General features: G+C 43.7%; 2 protein-coding genes across 4 annotated transcripts in view; one reads left to right on the top strand and one right to left on the bottom strand.

Annotated features, from left to right (window-relative positions):
• Nucleotides 1-679: 679 nt before the first annotated feature.
• Nucleotides 680-5,994, top strand: LOC110500004 (NADH-cytochrome b5 reductase 3). The gene is made up of 9 exons (XM_021577104.3): nt 680-1,375; nt 2,433-2,558; nt 3,496-3,568; nt 3,776-3,882; nt 3,968-4,097; nt 4,297-4,380; nt 4,473-4,558; nt 4,661-4,760; nt 4,946-5,994. The coding sequence occupies exons 1-9, from the start codon at nt 1,355-1,357 to the stop codon at nt 5,116-5,118; spliced, it is 900 nt and encodes a 299-aa protein (XP_021432779.2). The 5' UTR covers nt 680-1,354; the 3' UTR covers nt 5,119-5,994.
• Nucleotides 5,995-6,341: 347 nt separating this feature from the next.
• Nucleotides 6,342-26,893, bottom strand: part of LOC110500003 (liprin-beta-1) — a 34,022-nt gene continuing 13,470 nt past the window's right edge. For 2 of the 3 annotated variants that reach the window (XM_090213824.1, XM_036957288.2), the window contains exons 2-26: nt 24,320-24,404; nt 20,759-20,967; nt 19,664-19,744; nt 19,253-19,366; nt 18,959-19,069; nt 17,957-18,049; nt 16,578-16,680; nt 15,870-15,931; nt 15,700-15,766; nt 15,408-15,532; nt 15,097-15,164; nt 14,901-14,964; nt 11,966-12,104; nt 11,723-11,755; nt 10,857-11,001; nt 10,522-10,641; nt 10,151-10,301; nt 9,828-9,939; nt 9,628-9,716; nt 9,306-9,428; nt 8,984-9,109; nt 8,652-8,840; nt 8,413-8,562; nt 8,105-8,170; nt 6,342-7,537 (exon numbers count right to left, since the gene is read on the bottom strand). In XM_090213824.1, the coding sequence (XP_090069950.1) occupies nt 7,451-7,537; nt 8,105-8,170; nt 8,413-8,562; nt 8,652-8,840; nt 8,984-9,109; nt 9,306-9,428; nt 9,628-9,716; nt 9,828-9,939; nt 10,151-10,301; nt 10,522-10,641; nt 10,857-11,001; nt 11,723-11,755; nt 11,966-12,104; nt 14,901-14,964; nt 15,097-15,164; nt 15,408-15,532; nt 15,700-15,766; nt 15,870-15,931; nt 16,578-16,680; nt 17,957-18,049; nt 18,959-19,069; nt 19,253-19,366; nt 19,664-19,744; nt 20,759-20,967; nt 24,320-24,383 (2,691 nt within the window). In that variant the 5' untranslated portion in view covers nt 24,384-24,404 and the 3' untranslated portion in view covers nt 6,342-7,450. The remainder of the gene's footprint in view (nt 7,538-8,104; nt 8,171-8,412; nt 8,563-8,651; nt 8,841-8,983; nt 9,110-9,305; nt 9,429-9,627; nt 9,717-9,827; nt 9,940-10,150; nt 10,302-10,521; nt 10,642-10,856; nt 11,002-11,722; nt 11,756-11,965; nt 12,105-14,900; nt 14,965-15,096; nt 15,165-15,407; nt 15,533-15,699; nt 15,767-15,869; nt 15,932-16,577; nt 16,681-17,956; nt 18,050-18,958; nt 19,070-19,252; nt 19,367-19,663; nt 19,745-20,758; nt 20,968-24,319; nt 24,405-26,893) is intronic. The other variant, XM_036957290.2, reaches the window with a different exon arrangement.

The raw sequence follows: 26,893 nt of genomic DNA, 5'->3' as shown, positions 1-26,893 counted from the left end.
CTTGTTATGAACACAACAAATACAAAACCAGAAATATACAAACAAGAGTACATAAACCTAACAGACAGACAGATATTACATATCGAGATACATTTTCAATTTGACAAAAACCTTTATGGTGCGTATTGCTTTTTTGTTTTTACATTTACTGATCATTTAACAAATGTTATTTCAATTGTATCTTAAATAATGTGAAGAGGGGTTTGTTCTCTGCCCACTTAATTTTATGGATAAATAATCTTCCATGAAAGATAAACAAATGAACAATGAAAGTTAAATCAGGGTCCATATCATTTGGATCTAAATAAAACATAACATCAGAGTCTCTTAGATCAACATTAATAGTCGTTTCCTTTAAAATCAAATATTCTAACTCACTCCAAAATCGCCTGACATAAGAACAGTCCCAAAATAAATGGTCAAGAGTTTCTGGGTCACAACCACAAAATACACATTTGTTAACAATAGCTATTTTAATTATGTGTATAATAAAGGTCTTTATGGGGTAGATTCTATGAATGAGTTTGTATGAGACTTTCACCTTATTAGATATGCAATATTTACCAGACAGCAATGAGACTTTGTTCCAGCTCATTTCTATGTTCTGTAGAAAAATAAGTTAAAAGTTCAACCCGACGACATCATCAACAGTTAAAACATTTTTAAAACAGTGATTTCAAACACTATGGGATTCGCGGTGACGTGAGGAGCAAGAAAATACCCTCTCTGACTAGAAACTCGTTGCAGAAACGTTTAATCCTACACTGTGATGTCTCCGAGAATCATTTCCTAGGACCTTTGTTTTCACATTTGTAGGTCTAGTTTGGTGCTGAAGATAATAAATAAAAGGTTGAAAAGTAGCGGAATTACCCTTTACAATGGCTATTCTGCATTAAACGCGACTTCGTTCATTGTAGCCAGACAGGCATGTCCAAAACAGTTTTCATACAAATCCATGGGTCGTGCATGGACTCTTATTTTGAAAAGCGTGTTTATAACTGCAGGGGTTGAGCGCTAATTCCTTGTGACGCGTTCAAAACAACTGTGAACTCAAAAATATCTGATGTACGACTTCAGTGCGTTCAAGACAGCTGTGAATTTGCGAGAAAAAAACTCAGAGTGCGAAACATCGTTTTGAAAGGTCATCCAACTCGGAATTCCAACTCGTGAATTCGGGCCTCTCCTAGAACTCCAACTTTCCGATCTGAAGATCACCGACGTCATGATTTGACCTCGTATTTTTTCCGAGTTCCCAGTTGCCTTGAAAGCCCCGGAGTCAGTACTTTGACAGCGCGACGGTTTTTCCTCGGAGAACAGACTTTTCGCTGTTGCCTTGTAAGGTGTTAAAAACAAGATGCTGTCTTACATCATTGGGGTAAGTATAATTGCCAACTAGCTAAATATGATCTTTTTTTACATTGGCTTAGGCTGAGCTACAGTTGTGCGATTTGACACTGCACAAGGAATCTATAGCGAACGGCAGGCAAGCTAGCTATGGTTGGCTAACTAGTACTGTAGACTACAGTGTAGATCTTCGTCGTGAACCATCAGGTTTGTAATCCACCGTAGCTGTAGTAAGTCAGTCATATGGTATATAGTAAACTGTCGTCATAACTACCTAACTTGATAACCAAAGCTTTTGCTTTGCCTCGTATTGAGATGTTTGGGCGTTGCATGGCGCAAGTTGCATGGCGCTAGGGAGTGAGTTAACGTTACCTAGTTTACGTGATTGACAGTCTGGTTAATTTCTGATTAAAATAGCCAGCATGGAGATCTCTGCACACTTGTCAAAGGAGTGCACGCCGCTATGGCTCTACCATGTCGTTATTAAGTTAGCTAGCTACTAGCTATCGAATAGTGTTGAAGCGCAGCAGTTTGGTCCAATGTTGGGGTGTGTGCGTATTTATTTAACTAGGCAAGTCAGTTAAGAACACATTCTTATTTACAATGACGGCCAAACCCGGACGTCGCTGTGCCAATTGGGACGCTGCGTAGCCCTATGGGACTCCCAATAACCACCAGATTTGATACAGCCTGGAATCGAACCAGGGACTGTAGTGACGCCTCTTGCACTGAGATGCAGTGCCTTACCGCTGCGCAGCTCGGGGAAATTCGTCTTTCCCCAGTGTTCCTCTGACATAACCACTCCCCTAATTTTAGGGAAGCGTTGTGCCTATCCATTATGACTAAACTATTTGTCAAGTTAGGTGTAATATCACACTGACTGATGCATTGTATATCAGTACAAAAATGAGGTATATCCTAATAACTGTTAAAAAACCTGTTTTTGTTGACTTGTTGGTACAGTCTGTAATTTTCCCCTCCCAATCATGGCAGCAGTCTTTACAATGTTCAACATGGTAAAGATCGACATCCTTATTTCCACAATAACTTCAACTGAAAAGGCAAACCTTCCTTTCCCATCTCCGCAGCTCATTCGGAGCAGTATTGACAACATTATCAACCTCATCGTGAGCCTCTTCCTCTCAAAGAAGAAACCTGCCATCACCCTAGAGGACCCCAACATCAAATATGCATTAAAGCTGATAGATAAAGAGGTAAGAATTCAGTGTTGTGATCAGGTTATTATTACTGTGCTGTGGTGAAACCACGTTCACATTATTAATATAATAGAGTGAATGAAACTAATTGGACTAAGAAATCATGAGTAACAATTGTGACTAGATAAGACATGTTTGATCTGGGATGCCCAGTGCTGTTCTAGAAAGGCAATTCCATGAAACGGAGTGATGCTCCGACTCAGATTTTTCACCTTAACATTTATGTAAAACAAAAAACAATGATTGCAAAGTTAAACAAACTATGCACAATGACTACTTTTAACAATTTCCACACAAAAAAAACAACACATTTACCTGAACAGTGCAGATGCAATGTTTAGTAACATAAGGATCCCACAAACTGTCATTCTGTTACCAAACTTTGCATTTACTTTACAAAGTTCTATGCTTTGTAATCATTGTTGTTTTGTTTGAGTCTCAGCATCATTCTGTTACTGTGGAAATGCCCCTTACCATTACAGGAACTGCACAAAGACCAAACACATAAATTAGGCTGGTCTGTGTCACAAGCCCTTTAGGACTTGGGCTGGGCAGCTGCTGCATTGCTACAGACTGAGGTTTCTCCATTTAGTGCAGAGGTCAATATGCAACCAGTCTGGATTATAGTTTGAAGTTATTGCTCTTGTACAGACTGCTACTGTGGATCAAGGCTAACAGTCAGTCAACAGTGTGTGTGCTTTATATCAGGGGTATTCAACTCACCCTATGAGGTCTGGAGCATGCTGGTTTTCTGTTCAAGCTGATAATTAATTGCACACTTGGTGTCCCAGGTCTAAATATAGCACTGATTTAGAGGAAAACAGTGAGAGAACACAGAGAACGTGGTGGAACTATCTTTGAGGTCTAGAGTTGAGTTTGAGGGATCTATATCATGTCAGTGCAGCTGTGAAATGCTGTGTTGTGGTTCTCATAGATCATCAGTCATGACACAAGGAAATTCCGTTTTGCCCTGCGGGAAAAGGATCATGTCCTTGGGCTACCCATTGGTGAGTACATTCAATTGATGTCGCTGTTCAACTTTTCAGCATTTATATAAAAACACTATTAGACTATAATGTAGTGTAACATTGACTGTAATCCTGGTCTGAATCTGAAATCATACAAAAATGTATCTGTTTGTTGTGTTGTCTTCGCACGATCACGACTACTCTTCATTTAAGTGGCCACCATACTTTGACTGTTTCCGTTCCCAGGGCAACACATATACCTGTCTGCCAAACTGGATGGAGTCCTGGTGGTCAGACCGTACACACCTGTGTCTAGTGATGACGACTTAGGCTTCGTAGACCTGGTAGTGAAGGTACTGAAGAAGCTTTCTCAGTACTATAATTCAACCTCTATCTCCTCAACCAGTTTTCCCAACAAATGTTCTTATTGCTTCCCAGATTTACTACAAGAACGTTAATCCAAAGTTTCCTGAAGGTGGGAAGATGAGTCAGTACTTGGAGAGCCTCCGGATTGGCGACACTATTGATTTCAGAGGGCCCAGCGGCCTGCTGGTCTACCAAGGAAACGGTGAGTCATCACGTTTGCCCAACATTGCCACTGTGTGCTAGATCTTGCATTATAAATACCCTGTTATGTATATTTAGGCCCTGGCTGAAAATGTTTCTAAAGTGGTAAGTGGTCACTGCTCTGAGCTAGGTCAATGGTGAAGAAGTGCACGCAAGCCACTCCTTTACTAAATTGGTTTGTTTATTGGGTGTTTCAACAGGGGCTTTTGCCATCAAGGCAGAAAAAAAGGCGGAGCCTATGATCAAAACTGCCAAGCAAGTGGGCATGATCGCAGGAGGGACTGGTAAAACAAAAGCCACCATGCTCAATCTGTACATAGCAGAATGGCCATCTGTGATGGGTTGACATGTGTTCTATTGGATCCTGTTCCCTCAGGAATCACTCCCATGCTGCAGCTCATCACAGCTATAATGAAGGATCCCCAGGACCAGACAGTGTGTCATCTGCTCTTCGCCAACCAGGTGAGTTTACACCGCTTTCCTCATCTGGTTTGAATTTGATGTCAATGAGTTCAAACATGGGCTAGTAGTCCCTAATATCTTCTCTATCCTATTCTCCCTCAGACTGAGAAAGACATCTTGCTTCGACCGGAGTTGGAGGAGATCGCAGCGAATCACCCAACCCGGTTCAAGCTATGGTTCACCCTGGACAGGGCTCCTGAGGGTAAGAGATGCCCATAACTTCTATTATGTTTCAGTGAACATGAGCTGATATAGGGAAATAAATGTTTGTTTGCCCTGTTGAAGTGACAAATGCCGTTAAAGGTTCACAAAGATTTAAGAGAAGGCTAAGAAAGAATCTTGTCTGGTCCGGAGTGACTTAAAGTTTAACGTCTCTTTAATCATCAGAGTGGGAGTACAGCCAAGGCTTCATCAGTGAAGACATGGTGAGGGACCACCTTCCACCCCCTGGAGACGACACTCTCATCCTCCTGTGCGGACCGCCTCCCATGATCCAGTTTGCCTGTAACCCCAACCTGGACAAAGTGGGCCACGCCAGCAGCCGGAGGTTCACCTTTTAGAAGCCATCCCAGGCGAGGGGTTAAAGGGGCTCAATGATCAGCCACACCCAACATTTATTAAAACTCTCTTGCATCAGCGCTTGATCATCTGTTGAAATCATTTCACTTATCCTACAGCAGAATTAGTGGACCATTTTCTGTAATTTGGTGTGCCTTAATTTCCAAAACAGAATCCTGAAATGAGTGGTGTCTAAAGCATTTTCTGATTTCATTCTGAATTGAGTAACTGGTAGTTGGAGGAAACAATTATTTGAATGTTCTTCCTGTCAAACTAATTGTGACTGATACCTGTGTACTGAACAAAATATAAACTCAACTGATTTCCTCCTAAACTCTTAAGTTAAATGAATTAGGCCCTAGTCTATGGATTTCACATGACATAGGCCTACTTTTTGGGAGCCAATCAGAATGAGTTTTTCCCCACAAAAGGGCTTTGTTAGACAAATACTCCTGGCCTGTGTCCCCAGCACAAGGTGCACTTAGGAGAAATTCTCACTAACAGGGAAGTAAACACTTTTTTTACAGAAAATGAAAAGCTTTGTGCAACTGGAACATTTCTGCTCATGAAACCACTTTGCATGTTTTTTTTGTTCAGTATAATTTTACTTGAGTGCCTTAGCAATACTTATTTGTATGCACAGCTGAAGACATGACCATAATACTGCTCAGTTGCTTCCACTGCAAACTATTCCCTGAAGTGTAATGTATAACTTTGCACATTGATGTACTTATTCCATATTGTTGCAGAAAGTGACTAAAGGGAGGATATCTTGAAGCTGTTACTGGAGTCTGTGCTTAAATGTCTTTACAGCACTTGAAATATGGTTTCATTATGCAACATGTTATATTGAGATCAATAAAATACAAATGCAATAAGTTGTCTAATAGGATTATTCAGCCTAATTGATCTTTTGACCAGTCAAATCTTAACATCCTGATGTAAGCACAGCCTTGACTGATCTAGTTGCTGGGTTGAAGTAATGGCTGTGGGTTCAAATCCCATTTCCAGGGGTGCAACTTTCACTGGGGACATGTCCCTCCCACATTCTGAAATTGCATTATCACTGATACAAAATGGGACTTGTGGGTCTCTGGCTGGTGTAAGGATCTATCGACAAAGTGCTCAACTCAGACCTTGCTGAAGTGGAATAAAAAATACTTGGAAGTATCTCAATGTACATAGCTCACCCATCTGTAATAGGCTAGTATACACAGTCATGTAGCCCATTTTACCATGTTTTTATTGACAATTCTTCACAAAAAGATGCATAGAAACAGTACACAGTACATTACATTGTGTTCACTGATATGGTTAAGGCTTGCAAAACAATATCATTGCTTTCTGGTGATGTTCACATTCTAGAACATTGGGCTTCCATGTTCCTAAAATTCCACATGGCAGGACAAACCAAAGTGATAATATTGAATTACTTTGGGACACAAACAGGAGCATCAAATGAGACAACTATGGATTAAAAGTCAAAACATTGCAGTCTAAGTGTCCCACTGCGAGTTGACCAATCTTTTAGGTTATATAATTGCTAATAGGCGTGAGAGGGTTCCAAAAATAAGTCAGTCAGGACAATGGCATACCATGTAAGTACAGGGACTCATTTATGGATATTCAAACAAATATATAGAAAAAAAGTTCTGTAACACAAAAGTATGGAAGTATAAAGTAAATGCTCCCATGTTGAAATCTCAAGTCATGCTACATTTCAACAACTTAAATAAATACACATGTATAACTTCACTTGGGAATGCAGAGCAAGAGATCGTAAATTGCTGAAACGACAACGACGTAAGGGCATAGGTGGTCTCAGGTTGTAGAAGACAGCTTATCAAGGTGTGTGTGTGTGGGGGGGGGGGGGGGGGGGGTTTGCATGGCGACGCCAGCTGGGGCCAATGATGTGTATAAACCCTGGATTGCTGATGCTATGTAACGGCCAATGAGAGGCTTTGAAGCCACCCGTCAGCCATATTGGTGCTCCTCAGAAGGAGCACTCCTCCATAGGAATTAATTGAATTCTACAGCACTTCAATCAAATGTTTAAAGGACAAAATGACATGCATTTAGGTATTTATTTGTTGTAGTGGGGACAGTATCATTAGTACTCCCTTGTATTTTTACACATCATTTCAAAGTATGCATTAAAAGGTGTCTAATATAATATACTTGTCAAAAACAAATGTAGACATTAATGCATTTCTACAGCTTCTAAAATCTTTTTTTTACAATTGAGGAGTAACAAAATGGCTGTGTGGTGGCTGCAAAACAGCACCCCCTGTCAGTCATCTAAAGTTAATACATTTAATTGGCGGGAACCCTCCCTCACACGTTGGAGTCGTCATCGGTGACGCTGGCCTCGGGGGAGCGAGAGGAGACCTCGCTGAAGAATTCATCCTCCTTCAGCATGCTCTGAAACATGCAGGAGAAAACACACTGAAGTCACACAGGAAAACAAAGAGATTAATAACTGCCAGAAAAGTGCCATGGTTGTTTTGCTAGAGCACAGCTTGCTGAGAGGCACATAAGTGATTTGATGTGTGATCATGTGAGTTTTTGTGGGGTGGGGGGGGGGGGGTATTTTACCCCCCTTTTCAATCTTGTCTCATCGCTGCAACTCCCCAATGGGCTCAGGAAAGGTGAAGTTAGAGTCATGTGTCCTCTGAAATAGGACTTCTTAACACCCGTCCGCTTAACCCGGAAGCCAACCACACCAATGTGTCGGAGGAAACACCGTTCAACTGATGACCTGGCCAGCCTCTGGAGCGCGATGAGCCAAGTAAAACCCCCCCGGCCAAACCCTCCCCTAACCCAGACGACACTGGGCCAATTGTGCGCCGCCCTATGGGACTCCAGAGATCACAGCCGGTTGTGATACCGCCCGGGATCGAACCCAGGTCTGTAGTGACACCTCTAGCACTGCCTTAGACCGCTGCGCCACTCCGGAGGCCTCATGTGAGCTTTTTAATGACTTCTTACCGTCAGGTTGTCGATTTCCTCAGAAAATGCTCCTATCTGCCTCACAGCCCCTTCCGAGTCCTCCATCTAAGAGTACAGACAGTGTTCAAGAGCACTTCACATGGAAAATTAAAAGTAAAACACTATCCTCTTGTGGTACCACATTCCAACCTCTCATCTGTTCATTGGAGTGCTCTAACCTCACCTAAAGGATGATTATCATTAATACTTTTAAAATAGTTAGCGCCTCAGTTGAAGGGGCTAAAAAAAAGCCACACTAAAAACACCCACATTCCCTGAAGTTGAAGGGGTTAATGGCAGTCCCCTACCTGGTCCAGGTTGTCCTCATAGATCCTCAGGTCCCCCTGGAAGCTGCTGTTCTTGGGCATCTCCACGTCCATGGGGCACACATACTCCTCGCTGTCCTCCTGGCGCTTCTTACGCAGGGTCCCGAAGCCACCAAACGGCAGCCTTCTGGGCTGGAGGAGGAGAGAGGATGGGAGAGAGTCAGTCAAATGGGGACAAACGGCTGTGTCTAACAAGCTTACCAGCTGCGAGTTGACCCTACCTTGACCTTGGCGGTGGCAGTGAGCAGGGTGTAGTCAGGGTTCTCCAGACACTCCTGTTTGCTGCGCTGGGCAGCGGAGCCGATGAGCAGGTGGAAGTGGGTGGCCAGGTGGCGGCGCAGCAGGGTCTTGTTGGGAGGGATGTTGAGCAGAAGGGCTAGGGACTCCACGTTGAAGCGAGGCTCCAGCACCTGAGACAAAGAGAGATGCAAACAAAGTGTGAGACAGACACCAGTAAAAGGCAGTCAGTGTATGTATACGCTGATGAAGGTGTGTGTTCCTGAAATGAGTCAGTGGCAAGCCAATTCAAACAGAGACCCCCCCCCCCTCTCACCATGACCCCCCCGTGCACACCACTGCCCCTCAGGTTAGGAGCATACTCAGCCAGGTCCACTGATCTCAGCCACTCCATCACTCTGTGATTGGTCCACTGGGAGATCTCCCCTGGTGTGATGTTGTTCTGGGGAGACATTTTCTTTTAAGTTGGTGTTAATAAAAACGGAAAAGTTTATTTTCCCCTTTACAAATAACACCACTGAAATGTAACTGAACTGGTGAAGTGAGAGATCATGTGTATGGTGGATATGAAAGCACAGGGAGAGAAAGAGCGAGAGAAAAAAAAAAACTTTATTTATTTAGAAGTGACTAAACCGTACCTCGTCAGAGGGCCGTCGGCGGAGGCAGTTGGGCTCGTAGAAGTTGAGCCGGAGGACCTGGATGGCTCTCTTGATGCTGAGGTGGTGGAGAACACTGCCCACCTTTAGAGACAGCAGGTCATCCTGAAGGGGACAAACACACATACTCTTCTCAGTCAGGAGAATGACTACTGTCAATCAATAAGAAATAAAAAGGACACTAGACATACAGATGATCACACAAAAGCAAGGATTTGTTATTTAATAGACTATTCACCCCCTTTGACATTGATTCTAATTCATTTTAGCCGTGTTAGACCGACTACTGCAAATTAAGACTCACCACAGTCATGTAGTGTAGCATTCGTCCATCGACCCTCCCCTCATCAAACTGGCTCTTATACTGTGGCAGACCAATATCATCAAGCCATCCTGAGAAACACCAAAACAACTCAAATCAATCACAAGTCACAGAAAGGTTATTCAATTTTTCATTGTCAAGGCTTTTTGATAACTCTGAGGCTGTGGTCAGTGGTCACTCACTGGTCACCCAGTTGTGGTCCAGTTTGGCCTTGCTGACATCCTCCTCTGATCCCAGTGCCTGGAGAGCCAGCTGCAGCTTCTTCCTGTGGAGGGGCTGTTTGATCCCCAACTCCTGTTGCCACAAACATGTATGGATTGTTTAAAACATCTCACATACTGTACAGTTAGGAAGAGAGTGATAGAGAAAATAGATGTTTGTCAGGACACAGGTAGCAAAGTGAACATTAAGCAACTATAAGCTTTAACATCGGGAGTTTCATTAAAATGTCTAGCGACACAGAATGCACGAGACGCCTCCTGGATGCTCCACTGAGCCGTCCTACCTTCTCCAGGTCGTGCTGGGAGGCCTGCAGCAGGGTGAATCCTGAGCGGATCCACTGCTGGGCTTGAGCCACGTGCAGCCCCAGGCCCTGCTCCTGCAGCCACACACACACCTGCTCCTTACTCCACTGCGCAAAGGGAGCGTCCACATCACTGAGGGGGGAGAGAGCGAGCACACTCACCTTTAACGTGGAGGGTAAACAGTACATCATTCATTCCCATTTGCTCCTCTGACACCACAAAATCCTAATACCCTAAAACTGTGATACTGTAGACTTAGTTCCAATAAACTTCTGATCCCTTCTTCTACATCTCTAGTTCACAGACAGATACACACACAGAAACAGTCTAGCAAGAGGTGAGCTTCACATACTCGGCGCTGTGCTGCAGGTCACGTGACCAGCCCAGTCGGGGGCCGGCCGTGGCTCTGACTCCTCCCCTCCTGAACTCAGTCTCCTCCGGGTCTAGCGAGGTGGAGTGACTTCTCTTCAGCCTAAGAGGGGTCAGAACACAGCAAGCCTAAATATCCTGCCATGCTCGATCCTCGTGTTACAGCAAACCCTCTGTCCTCGTATTACAGTTAATAAAGCAATATAGTTTAATTTAAAAACCCTGGCTCCATCTTAATTAATCTTTCCCCCAATTCCTTGCATACCATCTCCTCACCTCTTTCTAAACTTAGGGAATATAGAGAACATTTTGACCCACCTGCCTAAGAACTTCATAAAGCCTTTGGACTTCTTCTTGGCCTCTGGTGAGGAAGGTAGGGTCTGGCTGCTGTCTCCTCCCTGAGGTTTGTGTGGCGGGGCACCAGCCAAGTCCAAGTGGTCTGTGCCCTTACGTTCGGTCTCAGCTGGATTCAAACACACACACCCCTGTTAGATCAATAGCGGACATCTGACAATCCACCACCACAGGAAACTCGAGGCCAACACTGTCCAAGGACTACAGCTGTAATGGCCACCATAACCACTTCTGGACTACATCTTCCACTAAACACCCCCACCACTATGAGTACGCCAAGAACCACTCAAAAGCACCACAACTCAACTCATGCAGGACTGGTTGACATGAACTTTGATGCAAATTCATAGACTTCCAACTGTAAAAAGACACATCTCAGAGGCGCATCTTTAAGGACAGCTAGCAGAGTTAAGCGGCATCATTGCAGATGGTGTCACGTCATGGATAAGGAACAACTGGATATGATTTAAAAGGGGAGAGAAATCACACTAAAAACCACCCAGCTCACACCAGCGATCAACTAAACTTTTCACTTGCTTGATACAAGTGAAAAATGAAGAGTAGAAAAATGGAGGTAGGGGCATATCTAGGGATTCTTCACACAACAATGTAACCATTTACCATCTATGACCCAATCAGCCTCAAGAGGGTTCAGAAAAACAGCCAGCCTTTTTATTTAGTCTACAATGGGTCTAGTTGTGTAGTAACGTTAGATGGTGATCACATTGTTGTGCTAGTATCCCTGCACACATCCAGCGTTCATCCTGATCTGCCATACTGCAGGCCTGGCCCGTCTGTGGGGCTCTGCGCTGCAGACTACTGTACTGTACCCAACGTAGGCGCACTCGCACTCCGGCTGCGATCTTCACATCACATAGAACCATGGAGAATAGAGAGAGCAAGGATAGAACATAGTCACTAGTGTGAATACTACCCGACAGACAGACATAAGAAAACACACATTAAGAAATGGAATTGTGAATGGTTTTTTTACATCATGAACATGGAGTAATATTTATTGTTCACACCACCCCGTGCAGAGAAACGAGCCCCCCCCCCCAATGATGACTCACCCAGATTTGGGGCGCTGGACGTCCTCTTGCCGCCACGCATCTTGAAGAAACCACGTCCAAAGGAGGAGCGGGCCTTCTTGGTCCCAAAGCTTTCATTACTGCTGGGGTTGGATGGGGGGCTGGGCTCCTCAACTGTAGTCTAGAAAAGGGGTGAGGGGTCATTATGAGCGCATTAACCTAATAAAATATTTGGCATGCCAGTAGACAACATCAATCTCCCAATATAACCAGCTCAATTGTTCTGTTGTACCACCAGGTGGCGGTGGAGTAACACAACTGTCAAAACAACCATTGCTCAGGAATCCTATTATGATTCCATATCATCCTGACAGACAGTCCGGAGTCCAGTCAGCCATCACAGTGGGGCTCAGTGACCCCGCCCTCCATGTGGGGGAGATAAGAGATAAAACCTGTATCTGTATGACTGGCCCGTTTGAGAGACACGCCTTTGAGACTCTCCCATGTTGAGAGGTCAAAAAGGTCATAAGAAGCTCTAGTGTCCTAGTTTGATTGATAAAATGGGGGGTGGGGGGGGGGGGGTTATGTGATTCAAGACTAGAACAATGGGCCAGAACAATGGGCCATTAACCAAAAGGTTGCTGGTTCTAATACCCGAGCCGACAAGGTGAAAAATCTGCCGATGTGCCCCTGAGCAAGGCATGTAACCCTAATTTGCTCCAGAAGTGCTGTACTACTATGGCTGACCCTGTAAAACAAAAAAGTTTGGACATCTACTCATTCAAGGGTTTTTCTTTATTTTTTACTATTTTCTACATTGTAGAATAGTAGTGGACATCAGAACTATGAAATAACCAAAAAAGTGTTATAAAATATATATGTATTGATTTGTTTATTTGAGATTCTTCAAAGTAGGCACCTCTTGCCTTGACAGCTTTGTACACTCTTGGCATTCATGAGGTAGTCATCTGGAATGCATTTCAATTAACAGGTGTGCCTTGTTAAAATGTGAATTTGTAGAATTTCTTTATATATCCTGCCTGGGTCGGCCCTGTCCGGGGGTATCGTCGGGCGGGGCCACGGTGTCTCCCGACCCCTCCTGTCTCAGCCTCCAGTATTTATGCTGCAATAGTTTGTGTCGGGGGGCTAGGGTCAGTCTGTTATATCTGGAGTATTTCTCCCGTCTTGTCCTGTGTGAATTTAAGTATGCGCCCTCTAATTCCCCCTCCTATCTCGGAGGACCTGAGTCCTGGGACCATGCCTCAGGACTACCTGGCCTGATGACCCCTTGATGTCCCCAGTCCACCTGGTCGTGCTGCTGCTCCAGTTTCAACTGTTCTGCCTGCGGCTATGGAACCCTGACCTGTTCACCGGACATGCTACCTTGTCCCGGACCTGCTGTTTGCGACTCCCTCTCTCTACCACACACCTGTTGTCTCTAACTGAATGCTCGACTATGAAAAGCCAACTGACATTTACTCCTGAGGTGCTGACCTGTTGCACCCTCTACAACCACTTATTATTATTATTTGACCCTGCTGGTCATCTATGAAGATCTTGGCCATATAATGTAATAATCTCCACTCGGCACAGCCAGAAGAAGACTGGCCACCCCTCAGAGCCTGGTTCCTCTCTAAGTTTCTGCTTTTCTAGGGAGTTTTTCCTAGCCACCGTGCTTTTACATCTACATTGCTTGCTGTTTGGGGTTTTAAGTTGGGTTTCTGTATAGCACTTTGTGACAACGGCTGATGTAAAAAGGGCTTTGTAAATACATTTGATTGATTTACAAGGTTGGGGCGGTATACAGATAGCCCTATTTGGTAAAAGACCAAGCCCAAATTATGGCAAGAACAGCTCGAAAAAGCAAAGAGAAACGACAGTCCATTATTACTTTAAGACATGAAGGTCAGTCAATTCGGAAAATTTCAACCACTTTGAAAGTTTCTTCAAGTGCAGTCGCAAGAACCATCAAACGCTATGATGAAACTGGCTCTCATGAGGACCGCCACAGGAAGGGAAGACCCAGAGTTACCTCTGCTGCAGAGGATAAGTTCATTAGAGTTACCAGCCTCAGAAATTGAAGCCCAAATAAATGCTTCAGAGTTCAAGTAACAGACACATCAACAAACTGTTCAGAGGAGACTGCATGAAATCAGGCCCTCATGGTCAAATTGCTGCCAAGAAACCACTACTAAAGGACACCAATAAGAAGAAGAGACTTGCTTGGGCCAAGAAACACAAGCAATGGTCAATAGACTGGTGGAAATCTGTCCTTTGGTCTGATGAGTCCAAATTTGAGATTTTTGGATCCAACCGCCGTGTCTTTGTGAGTTGCAGAGTAGGACGATCTCCGCATGGGTGGTTCCCACAATGAAGCATGGAGGAGGTCGTGTGATAGTGCTTTGCTGGTGACACTGTCAGTGATTTATTTAGAAATCAAGGCACACTTAACCAGCATGTCTACCGCAGCATTCTTCAGCGATACGCCATCCCATCTGGTTTGCTGCATCAGATGACCTGGCCTCCAAAATCACCCAACCTCAACCCAATTGAGACGGTTTGGGGTGAGTTGGACTGCAGAGTGAAGGAAAAGCAGCCAACAAGTGCTCAGCATATGTGGGAACTCCTTCAAGATTGTTGGAAAAGCATTCCAGATTAAGCTGGTTGAGAGAATGCCAAGAGTGTGCAAAGCTGTCATCAAGGCAAAGGATGGCTACTTTGAAGAACATAAATTCTAAAATATATTTAGATTTGTTTAACACTTTTTTTGGTTACTACATGATTGCATATGTGTTATTTCATAGTTTATGTTATTCTACAATGTAGAAAATAGTAAAAATAAAGAAAAACCCTTGAATGAGTAGGTGTCCAAACGTTTGGCTGGTACTGTACATAAACTCCATGATTGCAGCAAGTCAAGGTCTTTCCAGTTAACCCACCATTCCCCATCACCCTAGGAGTAAGAGGACAGTCTTACCTGCTCTGTGTTGCTGTTTATGTGGCCCAGGCTACCTACTGAATGTGGTGGGACTTCTGGTGGACTGCAAAGAGAAAGGGAAGTTAACCGACAGTCTAGACCTAGAGATGATGAATATACTGACAAACTAAAACTGTGACCCAATGGACAAATAGTGCATGGGAGTGTAGTTTGTCCAGGAAAAAGCCAACCTCACCTGTCTGTGTCTGGTTCCTGTATCAGGCTTTCCTGCTTCAGCTCTGAAAACACTGCAATAGATGGAATCTGGGAAGAGAGGGTGAGAGAGGAATAGAAAGAAAGACAAGAGTCAACCTCGCAAAATGAATGTTTCGTCAATGTCGCAAAGCACAGTGGACAGTTTCATTGGTTAGGTAGTTGGTGTCCTGCTAAACCAATACCCCAAGCCTGTTGACCCTCACATTCCTAACATTACGTTTTGGTAAGGAAGTCTAGAGTCTCGGGTCCATCCTGTGTGTGAGACATTGTTATGACAGGGGAGGTTGTTACCTCGTTACAGCTCCTTCCTGTCTCCTCCCCAACTGCCAGGGTGGCCCGGTCTGTATCCATGGCGACCTGAATGGAGGGGGATCTGTCATCCTGGATGTCATCGTAATCGTCTTCATTCAGTGTGTCTGCGGGGGGGTGGGGGGCAGTTATAATTGTTACACAAAATTATCAAGTCCATTATTCTACACTCTAAAACATGATTGATCTAGTCCGATAAATAGAAATGGACTATTGTAATGATACCGATAAAACACTTCATTACTAGTTTCATACTCCTTGAACATAGTTTCACCTTTCACCAAGTCCTGGACCTTTTTGTACCGTGTGATAGACTCCTGAAGCTCCTCGATCCTCCGGTCCTGTGGGTGAAGGATGGTAGATCAGAGTTAGAAAAGCCATTGAGATCCCCATGCGTCAACTACAGAAGCCTTTATGAAAAAGTGTGAACAGGAGCTCCAGTACCTTGTCATTGTTAGCTGACGTCAGGGACTCCATGGCCCTCTTCATCCTCAGCACATCCACATCTGGAAAACAACAAGCGTGCCCCCACAGGGATCAGAGACAGACACATTGTCTGGTGTCTACTGCTGTCTATACACACACTGGTTGAGTCTATAAAGACCTACATGCAAGTCAAGTCCACTTAAGCAACAGGACTTTTAATCGAATAGACTTGAACAGACAATTACATTGCAGTATTTGGGGCATGTTCAAGGCCAATAAATTCTTGAAGTGAATACATTGCACTCCACATAAATTGCATTCCTTTATGGTAAACGGGTGATAAGAGCCTCAGCTGTGGGTTGAAAGAGTCAGAGATCATGTCTAAACATGCTTGGTATGAGCCCTGAAGACAGATAAGACGATAGTAAGGTGGAAAGTACAAAATCCCCCTTTCTATCTGTGTGAGATAGACAGGATGCTTTGAAAATTGTATTTCAGGGGGAAAGTCCAATGCTCAGGCCATGTCTTGATGGTACCCATCATTACTTAAGGGGACTTAAGGGCAGAAATAACTGCAGACGAATTAGGAAAAGGAATGTTGGAAACTTGTTGCCGTAAATCTGTCAAGGTGCAAGTTAAGCCTATTGAAATATTATGGCTCCTCGTGTGTATGAGAGTGAAGGGAGGTTCCCCTCCCTCCCACATGTCTAGTAACCGTACTCCCACCTTTCTCTCCATCTGTTCTGTCTGGGGTCAGCACTCCCTGTGTAGCCTGGTCTTTAAGTCTCCTCAGCTCCTCCAGCTGCCTCTGAAGAGTCTGCAGTTCCTCCTGAATGGGAGAGGATCATGTTCGGGACCATTCAGACCTCATTAAACTACAGATACATATCTAGGCCCATATTCATAAAGTGTCTCAGAGTAGAGGGGTAGACTATAAAGCAGGATCAATGAGCTAACTTGCCTAAATAGTCACAATTAACTTTTTATTTTTTAGAGAGAGAAGCTTGAAAATGGGCATGTCCTAATTGACTCAAAAACACATATCTAAATTGAGCTTTCTTAAATTATCCAGAAAATCAATAGTTATTTCTGGTTGTTTATTAAAGTTAGCTGGCTAACCCATTGAACCTGCATTGTAGTATACCCCTCTGATCTAGGATCAGATCCCCTGTCCATTCATTTTAACATAAAAGGCAAAACTCATACTAGAGAAGCACTCTTCGTATCGGACACTATGAATACAGGCCAAGATCTAGATAAAAACCCAGCTAGACAACAGAGTCTGACCAAACGGAAAGTTAAAACCCAGTCTGATGCCAACTGTGCTGCAGGGCAGTATGACCCAGAATAAGGTTAGAGTGAGGATACATTCTACCAGAGGACTGGTGTCTTAACCAGAGAACCATACAAACAACTGTAAACATGTCAGTTTCTTTCACATTCCACTGAGAAAGAACAGCTCCATTGGGATGTTCATCTCCAGCAGAAGGCCATCTGTGACCGTTCAGATCCATCCATTAGTTTAGCTTACTTAGCCAAAGGTTTAAGACATTTTAGCATCAATGTACAGTTAACATACAATTAAGTGGATCAGGGCAGGAAGAAATGAAAAACAAGTGTGTTAAGAAATCTGCAACTTTTACTTAGCTGGTAGGAGAACTTAGTCAAAGTGGAAATGTGCTGAAAGTTGGAAAAATGGATAGTGTCAATGGACAGAGGGAAGGTTTAGAGGCCCATAAGGACAGACAGGGAAGAGCAGAGCACAGGGTGTTAACTTCTGCACCACACCTCCAGTGAACCTTAACCTGCCCCATTCCTAGGGCTGCGACAGGTTAGCACGTTGCAGGGGAGAAGTTAGCCAGGCAGGGGTGAGAGAGGAGGAGAAAAAGGGTATGAACCATGAAGGAAGGTGGTATTACTAAGAGTGAAAGCAGTGATTTATAACCAACATACAAGGGAACAATAGATTCAGTACCTACATGATGTAGAAAAAGTGTAGAGGGAGTCAAACTTAATCTGTGGACCATATGTCATGCACAATCTAATTTGAACGGATTGACCCAAGGCCTTCGTATTGCAGACAGATTCTTAGCCATGCTACTCACTTTGGTGGATTTAAGTTTCTTCTCACACTGCAGTCTTTCATTCTCCATATCGGTCACCCTGAACCGCAGGTCATTGACTTCCTGGTACAACTCCTGGGGAGGTAAAAGACTGCATTACCCACATGTCCAAGGGGTCAGCTGAGACTATTGGAGGAAACTGTGGGGGATGTTTTTATGGAGTGAAAAATCCTCAATGAGGCACCAAAGAGTATTTAGAGAGAAAGAGAGAGAGAAACAGAGAAGCCCACTACAACATGGAGACAGATCCTTGATTTTGAAGAAAGCGTCATGGTCAATTACCATTACAACTGCTTTTATGTCATGGATAATACATACTCCTGCACCTTGGAGCAATTACCTTATAGACGGAGCACTCAGGAAATATGCATCATCATTAAACAAGAATGTGCTACATGATTCACGACGCATACATTTAGACAAGAGTAAAAACCGCAGAGCACCGTGGGTAGGAAAGAAGAAATGGATCAGACTCATGGGTGTGTGATTTACAGCCGAACAAAGCCCAGCATTAAACAAAGGCGATATTAAATATATATGGAATACATTGCCTTTCTACACACCTCTCCCTAGGTTATAGTAGTGTCGGAAACCCAAACTCAGGATCCAATATCCTGATTCCTCCAGCCCAGGCCTGCTCAGTGCTCATAGATTAGGTGTATGGAAACCCTGACTGTCAGACTCCCAGCTTCTCTGGAGGGGATATGAATTATTTTATGAGAGGAAATGGCTGATGGAGCAAGGCAGTGTTTTGGCACTCCCTGCCCGCCAGTCCAGGATCTGCATGACGGATCAGGGCCCACTCCATCCGACTGAGACAGACCTCTGCATGGTATTAAATGTTTGGGTGACTGCCAAGATTCATATAAACTCACATCCTAATATTATAAGAAGTCTGCCTGCCGTTGAACAAAACGCCAAATATCTACCAAAGACAAGATATCTCTGTGTGGGTGAGTCTATCGCCATAATGCATCCGTGTACCTCACTATCCCTGAGATCTCTCGCCACAGTGGTCAGCTTCAGTTTCAGACTGGACACCTCGGTCATCAGCTCCAGCTTCTGGGTCTCCAGGGTCGACCTGCTCAACAGCTCCTGCACAGGACACAGTCACAAACGAGTAGGAGCGAAGTGTATTAAGTGTGTTAATCAGTGTTCATTCAGAAAGAAACATTTGGATCAAAAGGCTGACCAATACCTTGAGCCCAAGGTTCTGTCTCATAAGACAGAACATCCTGCTAATAACCATAATACACTGCAACCCTGCTGGGGCCTCACCTGCTGCAGCGTTTCTTCAGTGGCGTCGAGTTTCTCTCTGTGCTCCTCCAGACACATGTCCAGATCCCTGATCTTCTCCCCCTGCACCTCCACCTGGTCTGAGAGAACACTCACCTGGGGACAGTCGTCACTCAATAATACGCCACATGTCATCTGCGTGTTGTTTTCAGGGTATGGGTTAGTGATCTAAGAGCATGCTCTGTGATGCATGTCTTCCACTCACTCCATGAATAGGTAAAACCTACTGAATTCAACAGCTACCTACCAAATACACTTTAAACAGAGCACCCTTGCTAATGTACGGTTTGCATGTACAATGTATTTGCTAATGTTCACATTTTCTCAATATGGGGTGGTATTTCCTATTTGTTAAAGCTGGTCTCTGCTTGTTCATGGCCTCGTGACACACACCTGGAGGACGAGACACTCCTTATCACTCTCCACCCGTGACAGTCGTTCCTGGTAGATCATGGCGGAGCCATTTCCGTTGGTCTGAAATCACAAACAACCAAAGCCAAGTGCTTAGAGAGGCCATAAATATGGTCAGGAATAACTTCTTGCCCTACCACCATACCAGGAAAGACTCCTGACCCTAGGAATAGAGCAGCCTCCAGTCATATGTACCACTCCATCTCAAAGGCCAGCATACAGCATTCAGGTGTCATAGCATCCCTACATTGAAAAACATCACATGATTTTCCCCTGGGGAGAAAAAAGAAAAAAAAAGGCCGGTGACACGTGAAATGCATGTTATTTGAGAGACACGTGAGGGTCAATAGGGTTCTCACATGCAAGTGCTTTATGTGTGACTAAAGTGGCAATTGAATCAAAAACTGAACTCCTCTTCTCATATTTCACACAGGGAACGAAAGGGCTTGAGGGAGGAAAACATGAGCCTCACTGTGAATAATCTCCAGTAAAGAGGATGGAAACCATTTCAGACACCGCTCCAGAGACACTTACTCACAAAGCATGTCATCACACAATAGCCATACAATCAACAGAGTGAAGGTATAAATAACAGGTAAGGCTGTGAAGACAAAGCAGACCACTGCCTGTGCAATCACACAAAAGGAATCTAGTCTAAATAAAAGTACTTCGATGTGTGGAATACTCATCAGCAATACATTTTCCATGATTACACTCAAATTGGGAATATCTCATGCATTAAAGAGATCCTCCGGTACTTCTGTATACTTTTTAGCCAGCAGTTCTGAAAGTAGCGCTCGCGAGCCAAAAATTGATGTACCACATCATTGCTCTCTCGCTCACTCTGCTGTGTGCGCATCTAACTAGCTGCCACTCAAATGGCAAGGGGCAGATTGAGGTAAGACAGTAATTCCGCTCATAAACGATGCATGTATGAACTACACAGACACATTCAGCCAAAAGCGGGAGGTTTAACAAATACTTTGTTCCAGAGCATGTCTAACAATAGTAAAAATACTGACTAACATTAACAGTGTTTGTTTTCTTACTGTTGCAAATGCAGAGGGAGTTACCTACCAGTTGTCCCTGCTGCAGCCACTCCACTAGGCCGTCGGCGGTGGTGTCAGGGACCTGGCAGCGGAGGCCCTCCCTCTCATCCTGGTCCATCATCTCCAGCGCCGCCCGCAGGTCCTCCAGCAGGTGCAGCGCCCGCAGGCTTCCCAGGAAGGGAGAGGTGGGCGACTGGCAGTCAAACAGCCCATTGGAGTAGTCCATGGCCTTGGAGCCTGTTGGGGCCATGGTTAGGAGAGAGGTGGTTAGGAACAAATAAGCAAGTTAGAAGCTTAGATATACAGTACCAGGCAAAGGTTTGGACACACCCACGATTTATCTTAATTTTTTACATTGTAGAATAATAGTGAAGACATCAAAACTATGAAATAACAAATATGGAATCATGTAACAGAAAAAAAAAGTCTTAAATCAGAATATATTTTGTATTTGAGATTCTTCAAATATCAAGGCAAAGGGTGGTTGACAGCTTTGTACACTCGACACACTTGCCATTCTCTCAACCAGCTTCGTGAGGTAGTCACCTGGAATGCATTTCAACAGGTGTGCCTTGTTAAAAAGATAATTTGTGGAATTTCTTTCCTTCTTAATGCATTTGAGCCAAATCAGTGTTGCGACAAGGTAGGGGTGGTATACAGAAGATGGCCCTATTTGGTAAAATACCATGTCCAAATTATGGCATGAACAGATCAAATAAGCAAACAGAAAACAGTCCATGATTAATTTAAGATTCTTCAAGTGCAGTCGCAGAAACTGGCTCTCATGAGGACCGCCACATGAAAGGAAGACCCAAAGTTAACCTCTGCAGCAGAGAATAAGTTCATTAGAGTTAGCAGCCAAATAAATGCTTCAGAGTTCAAGTAACAGACACATCAACGTCAACTGTTCAGAGACCGCGTGAAATCAGGCCCTCATGGTCAAATTGCTGCAAAGAAACCATTACTAAAGGACACCAATAAGAAGAGACTTGCTTGGGCCAAGAAACACAAGCAATGGTCATTAGACCGGTGGAAATCTGTCCTTTGGTCTGAGGAGATCAAATTTGAGATTTTTGGTTCCAAACGCCGTGCCTTTGAGACGCAGTGTAGGTGAATGGATGATCTCCGCATGTGTGGTTCCCACCGTGAAGCATGGAGGTGGTCATGTGATGTTGCTTTGCTGGTGACACTGATTTATTTAGAATTCAAGGCACACTTAACCTGCATGGCTATCACAGCATTCTGCAACGATACACCATCCCATCTGGTTTGTGCTTAGGTGGAACTATCATTTGTTTCTCAACAGGACAACGACCCAACACACCTCCAGGCTGTGTAAGGGCTATTTGACCAAGAAGGAGAGGTGCTGTATCAGATCTGCCTCCACAATCACCCGACCTCAACCCAATTGTGGTGGGATGGGTTGGACCACAGAGTGAAGGAAAAGCAGCCAACAAGTGCTCAGCATATGTGGAAACACCTTGAAGACTGTTGGATAAATCATTCCAGGTGAAGCGGTTGCGAAAATGCCAAGCGAGTGCAAAGCTGTCATCAAGGCAAAGGGTGGCTACTTTTAAGAATCTAAAATAACACTTTTTGGTTCCTGATTCCATATGTTATTTCATAGTTGTGATGGCTTCACTATTATTCTACAATGTAGAAAATAGTGAAAATAAAGAACAACCCTTGAATGAGTAGGTGTGTCCACACTTGACTGGTACATCTATAGTTTTAGCCCTGTGGTTGGAAGTGTGAGCCTCGCCCATCCTCTCCTAATTCCCTTCAACTAGGAGGATGAAAGACAATATCACCACGTGGGATGTCATTGACCCATGTGATGCGCTGCAGAAGTGGATTTCTGAATGTGTCCTGAAAAATCACATACCACACATTTTAAAAGCAAAGAATAACAGATTAGATATATTTTTTTTTGTGCAAGAGGCCTGAGCAGAAGCTTGTGTGTTGGACTTGGAAAAGCCACGTTTCCAGTGTGTACTATAATCTGTCAACCTTCATAGAAATGTAGAAGGGAAAAATAAAGAGAGGGATAAATAAATATACAAGTCTTCCCTAAAAAGGCAGCCAGGGACAGAGTGACCGCAGTGGGTTCTGTGGTAACAGGGGCTAGAGGATGTCATGTGATCAGCCATCCCTCTTGGAAAGGTCAATTCTAAAAAATATACAAGTCAGTGGAAAAGCCTGGGCTCTTAAAGCTGTCCCCTCTGCTCATCTACCATCAAAAAAATAATAGGTCCAAAACTTCCCTCTGGTGTCTGACTGACCATTTCTATTGCTTTGGTGCAATTGTCACTCAGAATGTGGTACATTTTCATAGCTCTTAGTACAAAACTCAAAACAGACTCAAAAAGGCAGTTCAAAACTAAACATATTTTCAATTGACTAAGTACAACACACAAGATCATAGACACTTGTGTCTAATCTAAAAATACATGTTTCATATTGCAATTCATGTTTATTTAACTAGGCAAGTCAGTTAAGAACAAATTCTTATTTACAATGACGGCCTACAACGGCCAAATGACGCTGGGACAATTGTGCTCCGCATAAAAAGGACACTCGATCACAGCCGGTTGTGATACAGCCTGGATTCGAACAAGGGTGTCTGTAGTGACGCCTCCTGCACTGAGATGCAGTGCCTTAGACCACTGCGCCACTCAGGGGCCCATGTTCATATAAAGTTATTGCCTTTCACAACACAATGTTCACATTACTTTTGATATGATTCTCTTCGGTTAAAATACATTTTAGAATAACTTAATCTGACTGTTCTTAATTGAAGTTGGGTGAAGCTATAGATTTTACATGGTTTGTCAACTACAGAATGTATGTAACAAATTAACGTGTATTGGTTGCATACACAGATTAGAAATGTTACAGCAGGTGCAGTGAAATGCTTGTATTCTAGCTCCTACAGTGCAGTAACAATAACAATATGCAAATATTTCATAAAGTCCAAAACAAAAAATGCATCCCTTATACAGTAAACCTGTATCCAAAATTAAGTTGCTGGGGTCACACTGCTCTACAAAAACTGCATTGGCCAATACAGTACTGTAATATGCCATTTACATAGCAGACACTTAAACAAAGTGACTACAGTCCATATATTTTTGTATGTGACCCAAGTGGGAATCAAAACCCACAACTCGTGTTGCTAGTGCCATGCTCTTATGAACTGAGCCACGTACATGACCACTACAATAAATACATACATAACTGTAAAATACAATACAGATGGAAGACGTAGGATTGCCATCCCAACAGGCGTGCCACCCTCCCTTCAGGCCATGGATGAGGCATGCAATGCCTGCAAATCATATTAGCAGTAGGCCTTGAATAATAATTTGTTTCCATCACTGCTGAAACAATGGAACGTCTTGCTTTCTCATATTGGAGGACTGCACTGGGAAACATCCCAGACCAGTACCTCAGTCATATCCTAAGAGCAGCAGCATGGGAACCCTAGTCCAGAGGATAGATATCAGGGTCTTATTTAAGAGGCATTTATGTACATATTTGAGGGGGATCCGCCCCACAGTTCAGAATGTGAGTGAGTTTTGCGCGTTACCTGCTATGATCCCATCCATTTGCTCCAAGGCGGCAGCCAACATCTCGCTGGCGTCGGACATCATCTTCACCCCCCCACTGTGGATCTGAAAAGAAAACAGAAGTGTCAAGTAAAGACCAATGACAAACTGAACAGCCATTGCCCAGAAGACGACAGCACAAGTTAGACGATGTGCTTGTAAAAATCGGTCTGAAAATGGCATTTCAATGGCTTTTAAAACTTGAGCAGTAAATTACATGAACCCCATGGGTAGTTCAAGTCTACACATTTCACACAGACAGAACTAAAGTGGACAGAGACCACCCAAGAGTCAGGACATTACAACACTAGCAGATTTTACAACTTTAGTGATGATTACAGTAATATTTGATGAAAGGCGTTTCTATGCACCTTAATTTGTAAGCCACTTCCTGGTAGTAAGGATAATGTTCTAGCCTACAGTTAGTTGTAGAATGACACTGCAAATAAGATGTAGGATTTTCTCCCTCCATGTGAATGGGACATTAGGGAATTCCCATGTCTTGTGTGATCAAGTGTAATTACAATGCACATGTCCGGTATTTGTTGTTAGGGGCATAATTGTGTCCCTGGTACATTTCAAATCAAATCAAATTTTATTTGTCACATACACATGGTTAGCAGATGTTAATGCGAGTGTAGCGAAATGCTTGTGCTTCTAGTTCCGACAATGCAGTAATAACCAACGAGTAATCTAGCTAACAATTCCAAAACTACTACCTCATACACACAAGTGTAAAGGGATAAAGAATATGTACATAAAGATATATGAATGAGTGATGGTACAGAGCGGCATAGGCAAGATGCAGTAGATGGTATCGAGTACAGTATATACATATGAGATGAGTATGTAAACAAAGTGGCATAGTTTAAAGTGGCTAGTGATACATGTATTACATAAAGATGCAGTAGATGATAGAGAGTACAATATATACGTATACATATGAGATAAATAATGTAGGGTATGTAAACATTATATTAAGTAGCATTGTTTAAAGTGGCTAGTGATATATTTTACATCAATTCCCATCATTAAAGTGGCTGGAGTTGAGTCAGTGTGTTGGCAGCAGCCACTCAATGTTAGTGGTGGCTTTTTAACAGTGATGGCCTTGAGATAGAAGCTGTTTTTCAGTCTCTCGGTCCCAGTTTTGATGCACTTGTACTGACCTCGCCTTCTGGATGATAGCGGGGTGGACAGGCAGTGACTCGGGTGGTTGTTGTCCTTGATGATCTTTAGGGCCTTCCTGTGACATCGGGTGGTGTAGGTGTCCTGGAGGGCAGGTAGTTTGCCCCTGGTGATGCGTTGTGCAGACCTCACTACCCTCTGGAGAGCCTTACGGTTGTGGGTGGAGCAGTTGCCGTACCAGGCGGTGATACAGCCCGACAGGATGCTCTCGATTGTGCATCTGTAGAAGTTTGTGAGTGCTTTGAAGAGACGCTGCTGCGCCTTCTTCACGATGCTGTCTCTGTGGGTGGACCAATTCAGTTTGTCTGATGTGTACACCGAGGAACTTAAAACTTACTACCCTCTCCACTACTGTTCCATCGATGTGGCTAGGGGAGTGTTCCCTCTGCTGTTTCCTGAAGTCCACAATCTCCTTCGTTTTGTTGAGTGTGAGGTTATTTTCCTGACACCACACTCCGAGGGCCCTCACCAACTCCCTGTAGGCCGTCTCGTCGTTGTTGGTAATCAAGCCTACCACTGTTGTGTTGTCCGCAAACTTGATGATTGAGTTGGAGGCGTGGAGGTGATATGGTCCTTGACTAGTCTCTCAAAGCACTTCATGATGACAGAAATGAGTGCTACGGGGCGGTAGTCGTTTAGCTCAGTTACCTTAGCTTTCTTGGGAACAGGAACAATGGTGGCCCTCTTGAAGCATGTGGGAACAGCAGACTGGGATAGGGATTGATTGAATATGTCCGTAAACACACCAGCCAGCTGGTCTGCGCATGCTCTGAGGGCACGGCTGGGGATGCCATCTGGGCCTGCAGCCTTGCGAGGGTTAACACGTTTAAATGTTTTACTCACCTCGGCTGCAGTGAAGGAGAGTCCGCATGTTTGGATGAATATGAAATCATATTCCTCTTTTTTAAACAATATATTTTATTTTATTTTACCTTTATTTAACCAGGTAGGCAAGTTGAGAACAAGTTCTCATTTACAATTGCGACCTGGCCAAGATAAAGCAAAGCAGTTCGACAGATACGACACAGAGTTACACATGGAGTAAAACAAACATACAGTCAATAATACAGTATAAACAAGTCTATATACAATGTGAGCAAATGAGGTGAGAAGGGAGGTAAAGGCAAAAAAGGTAATGGTGGCAAGGTAAATACAATATAGCAAGTAAAACACTGGAATGGTAGTTTTGCAATTGAAGAATGTGCAAAGTAGAAATAAAAATAATGGGGTGCAAAGGAGCAAAATAAATAAATCAATTAAATACAGTTGGGAAAGAGGTAGTTGTTTGGGCTAAATTATAGGTGGGCTATGTACAGGTGCAGTAATCTGTGAGCTGCTCTGACAGTTGGTGCTTAAAGCTAGTGAGGGAG

The sequence above is a fragment of the Oncorhynchus mykiss genome, chromosome 21 (assembly GCF_057628025.1).
Source record: "Oncorhynchus mykiss isolate SJ-2025 chromosome 21, ASM5762802v1, whole genome shotgun sequence".
NCBI lineage: Eukaryota > Metazoa > Chordata > Actinopteri > Salmoniformes > Salmonidae > Oncorhynchus > Oncorhynchus mykiss.
The sequence above is the reverse complement of the archived record's forward strand: the minus strand, read 5'-3'. Positions and strand labels throughout refer to the sequence as shown.

What these genes read in the sequence shown, in the direction of transcription:
- LOC110500004 (XM_021577104.3), top strand. Translation starts at nt 1,355, where the DNA reads ATGCTGTCTTACATCATTGGG. An exon ending in TCGTAGACCTGGTAGTGAAG is followed by an intron (nt 3,883 to 3,967) that starts GTACTGAAGAAG and finishes ATTGCTTCCCAG; the next exon opens with ATTTACTACAAGAACGTTAA. An exon ending in CATGATCGCAGGAGGGACTG is followed by an intron (nt 4,381 to 4,472) that starts GTAAAACAAAAG and finishes CTGTTCCCTCAG; the next exon opens with GAATCACTCCCATGCTGCAG.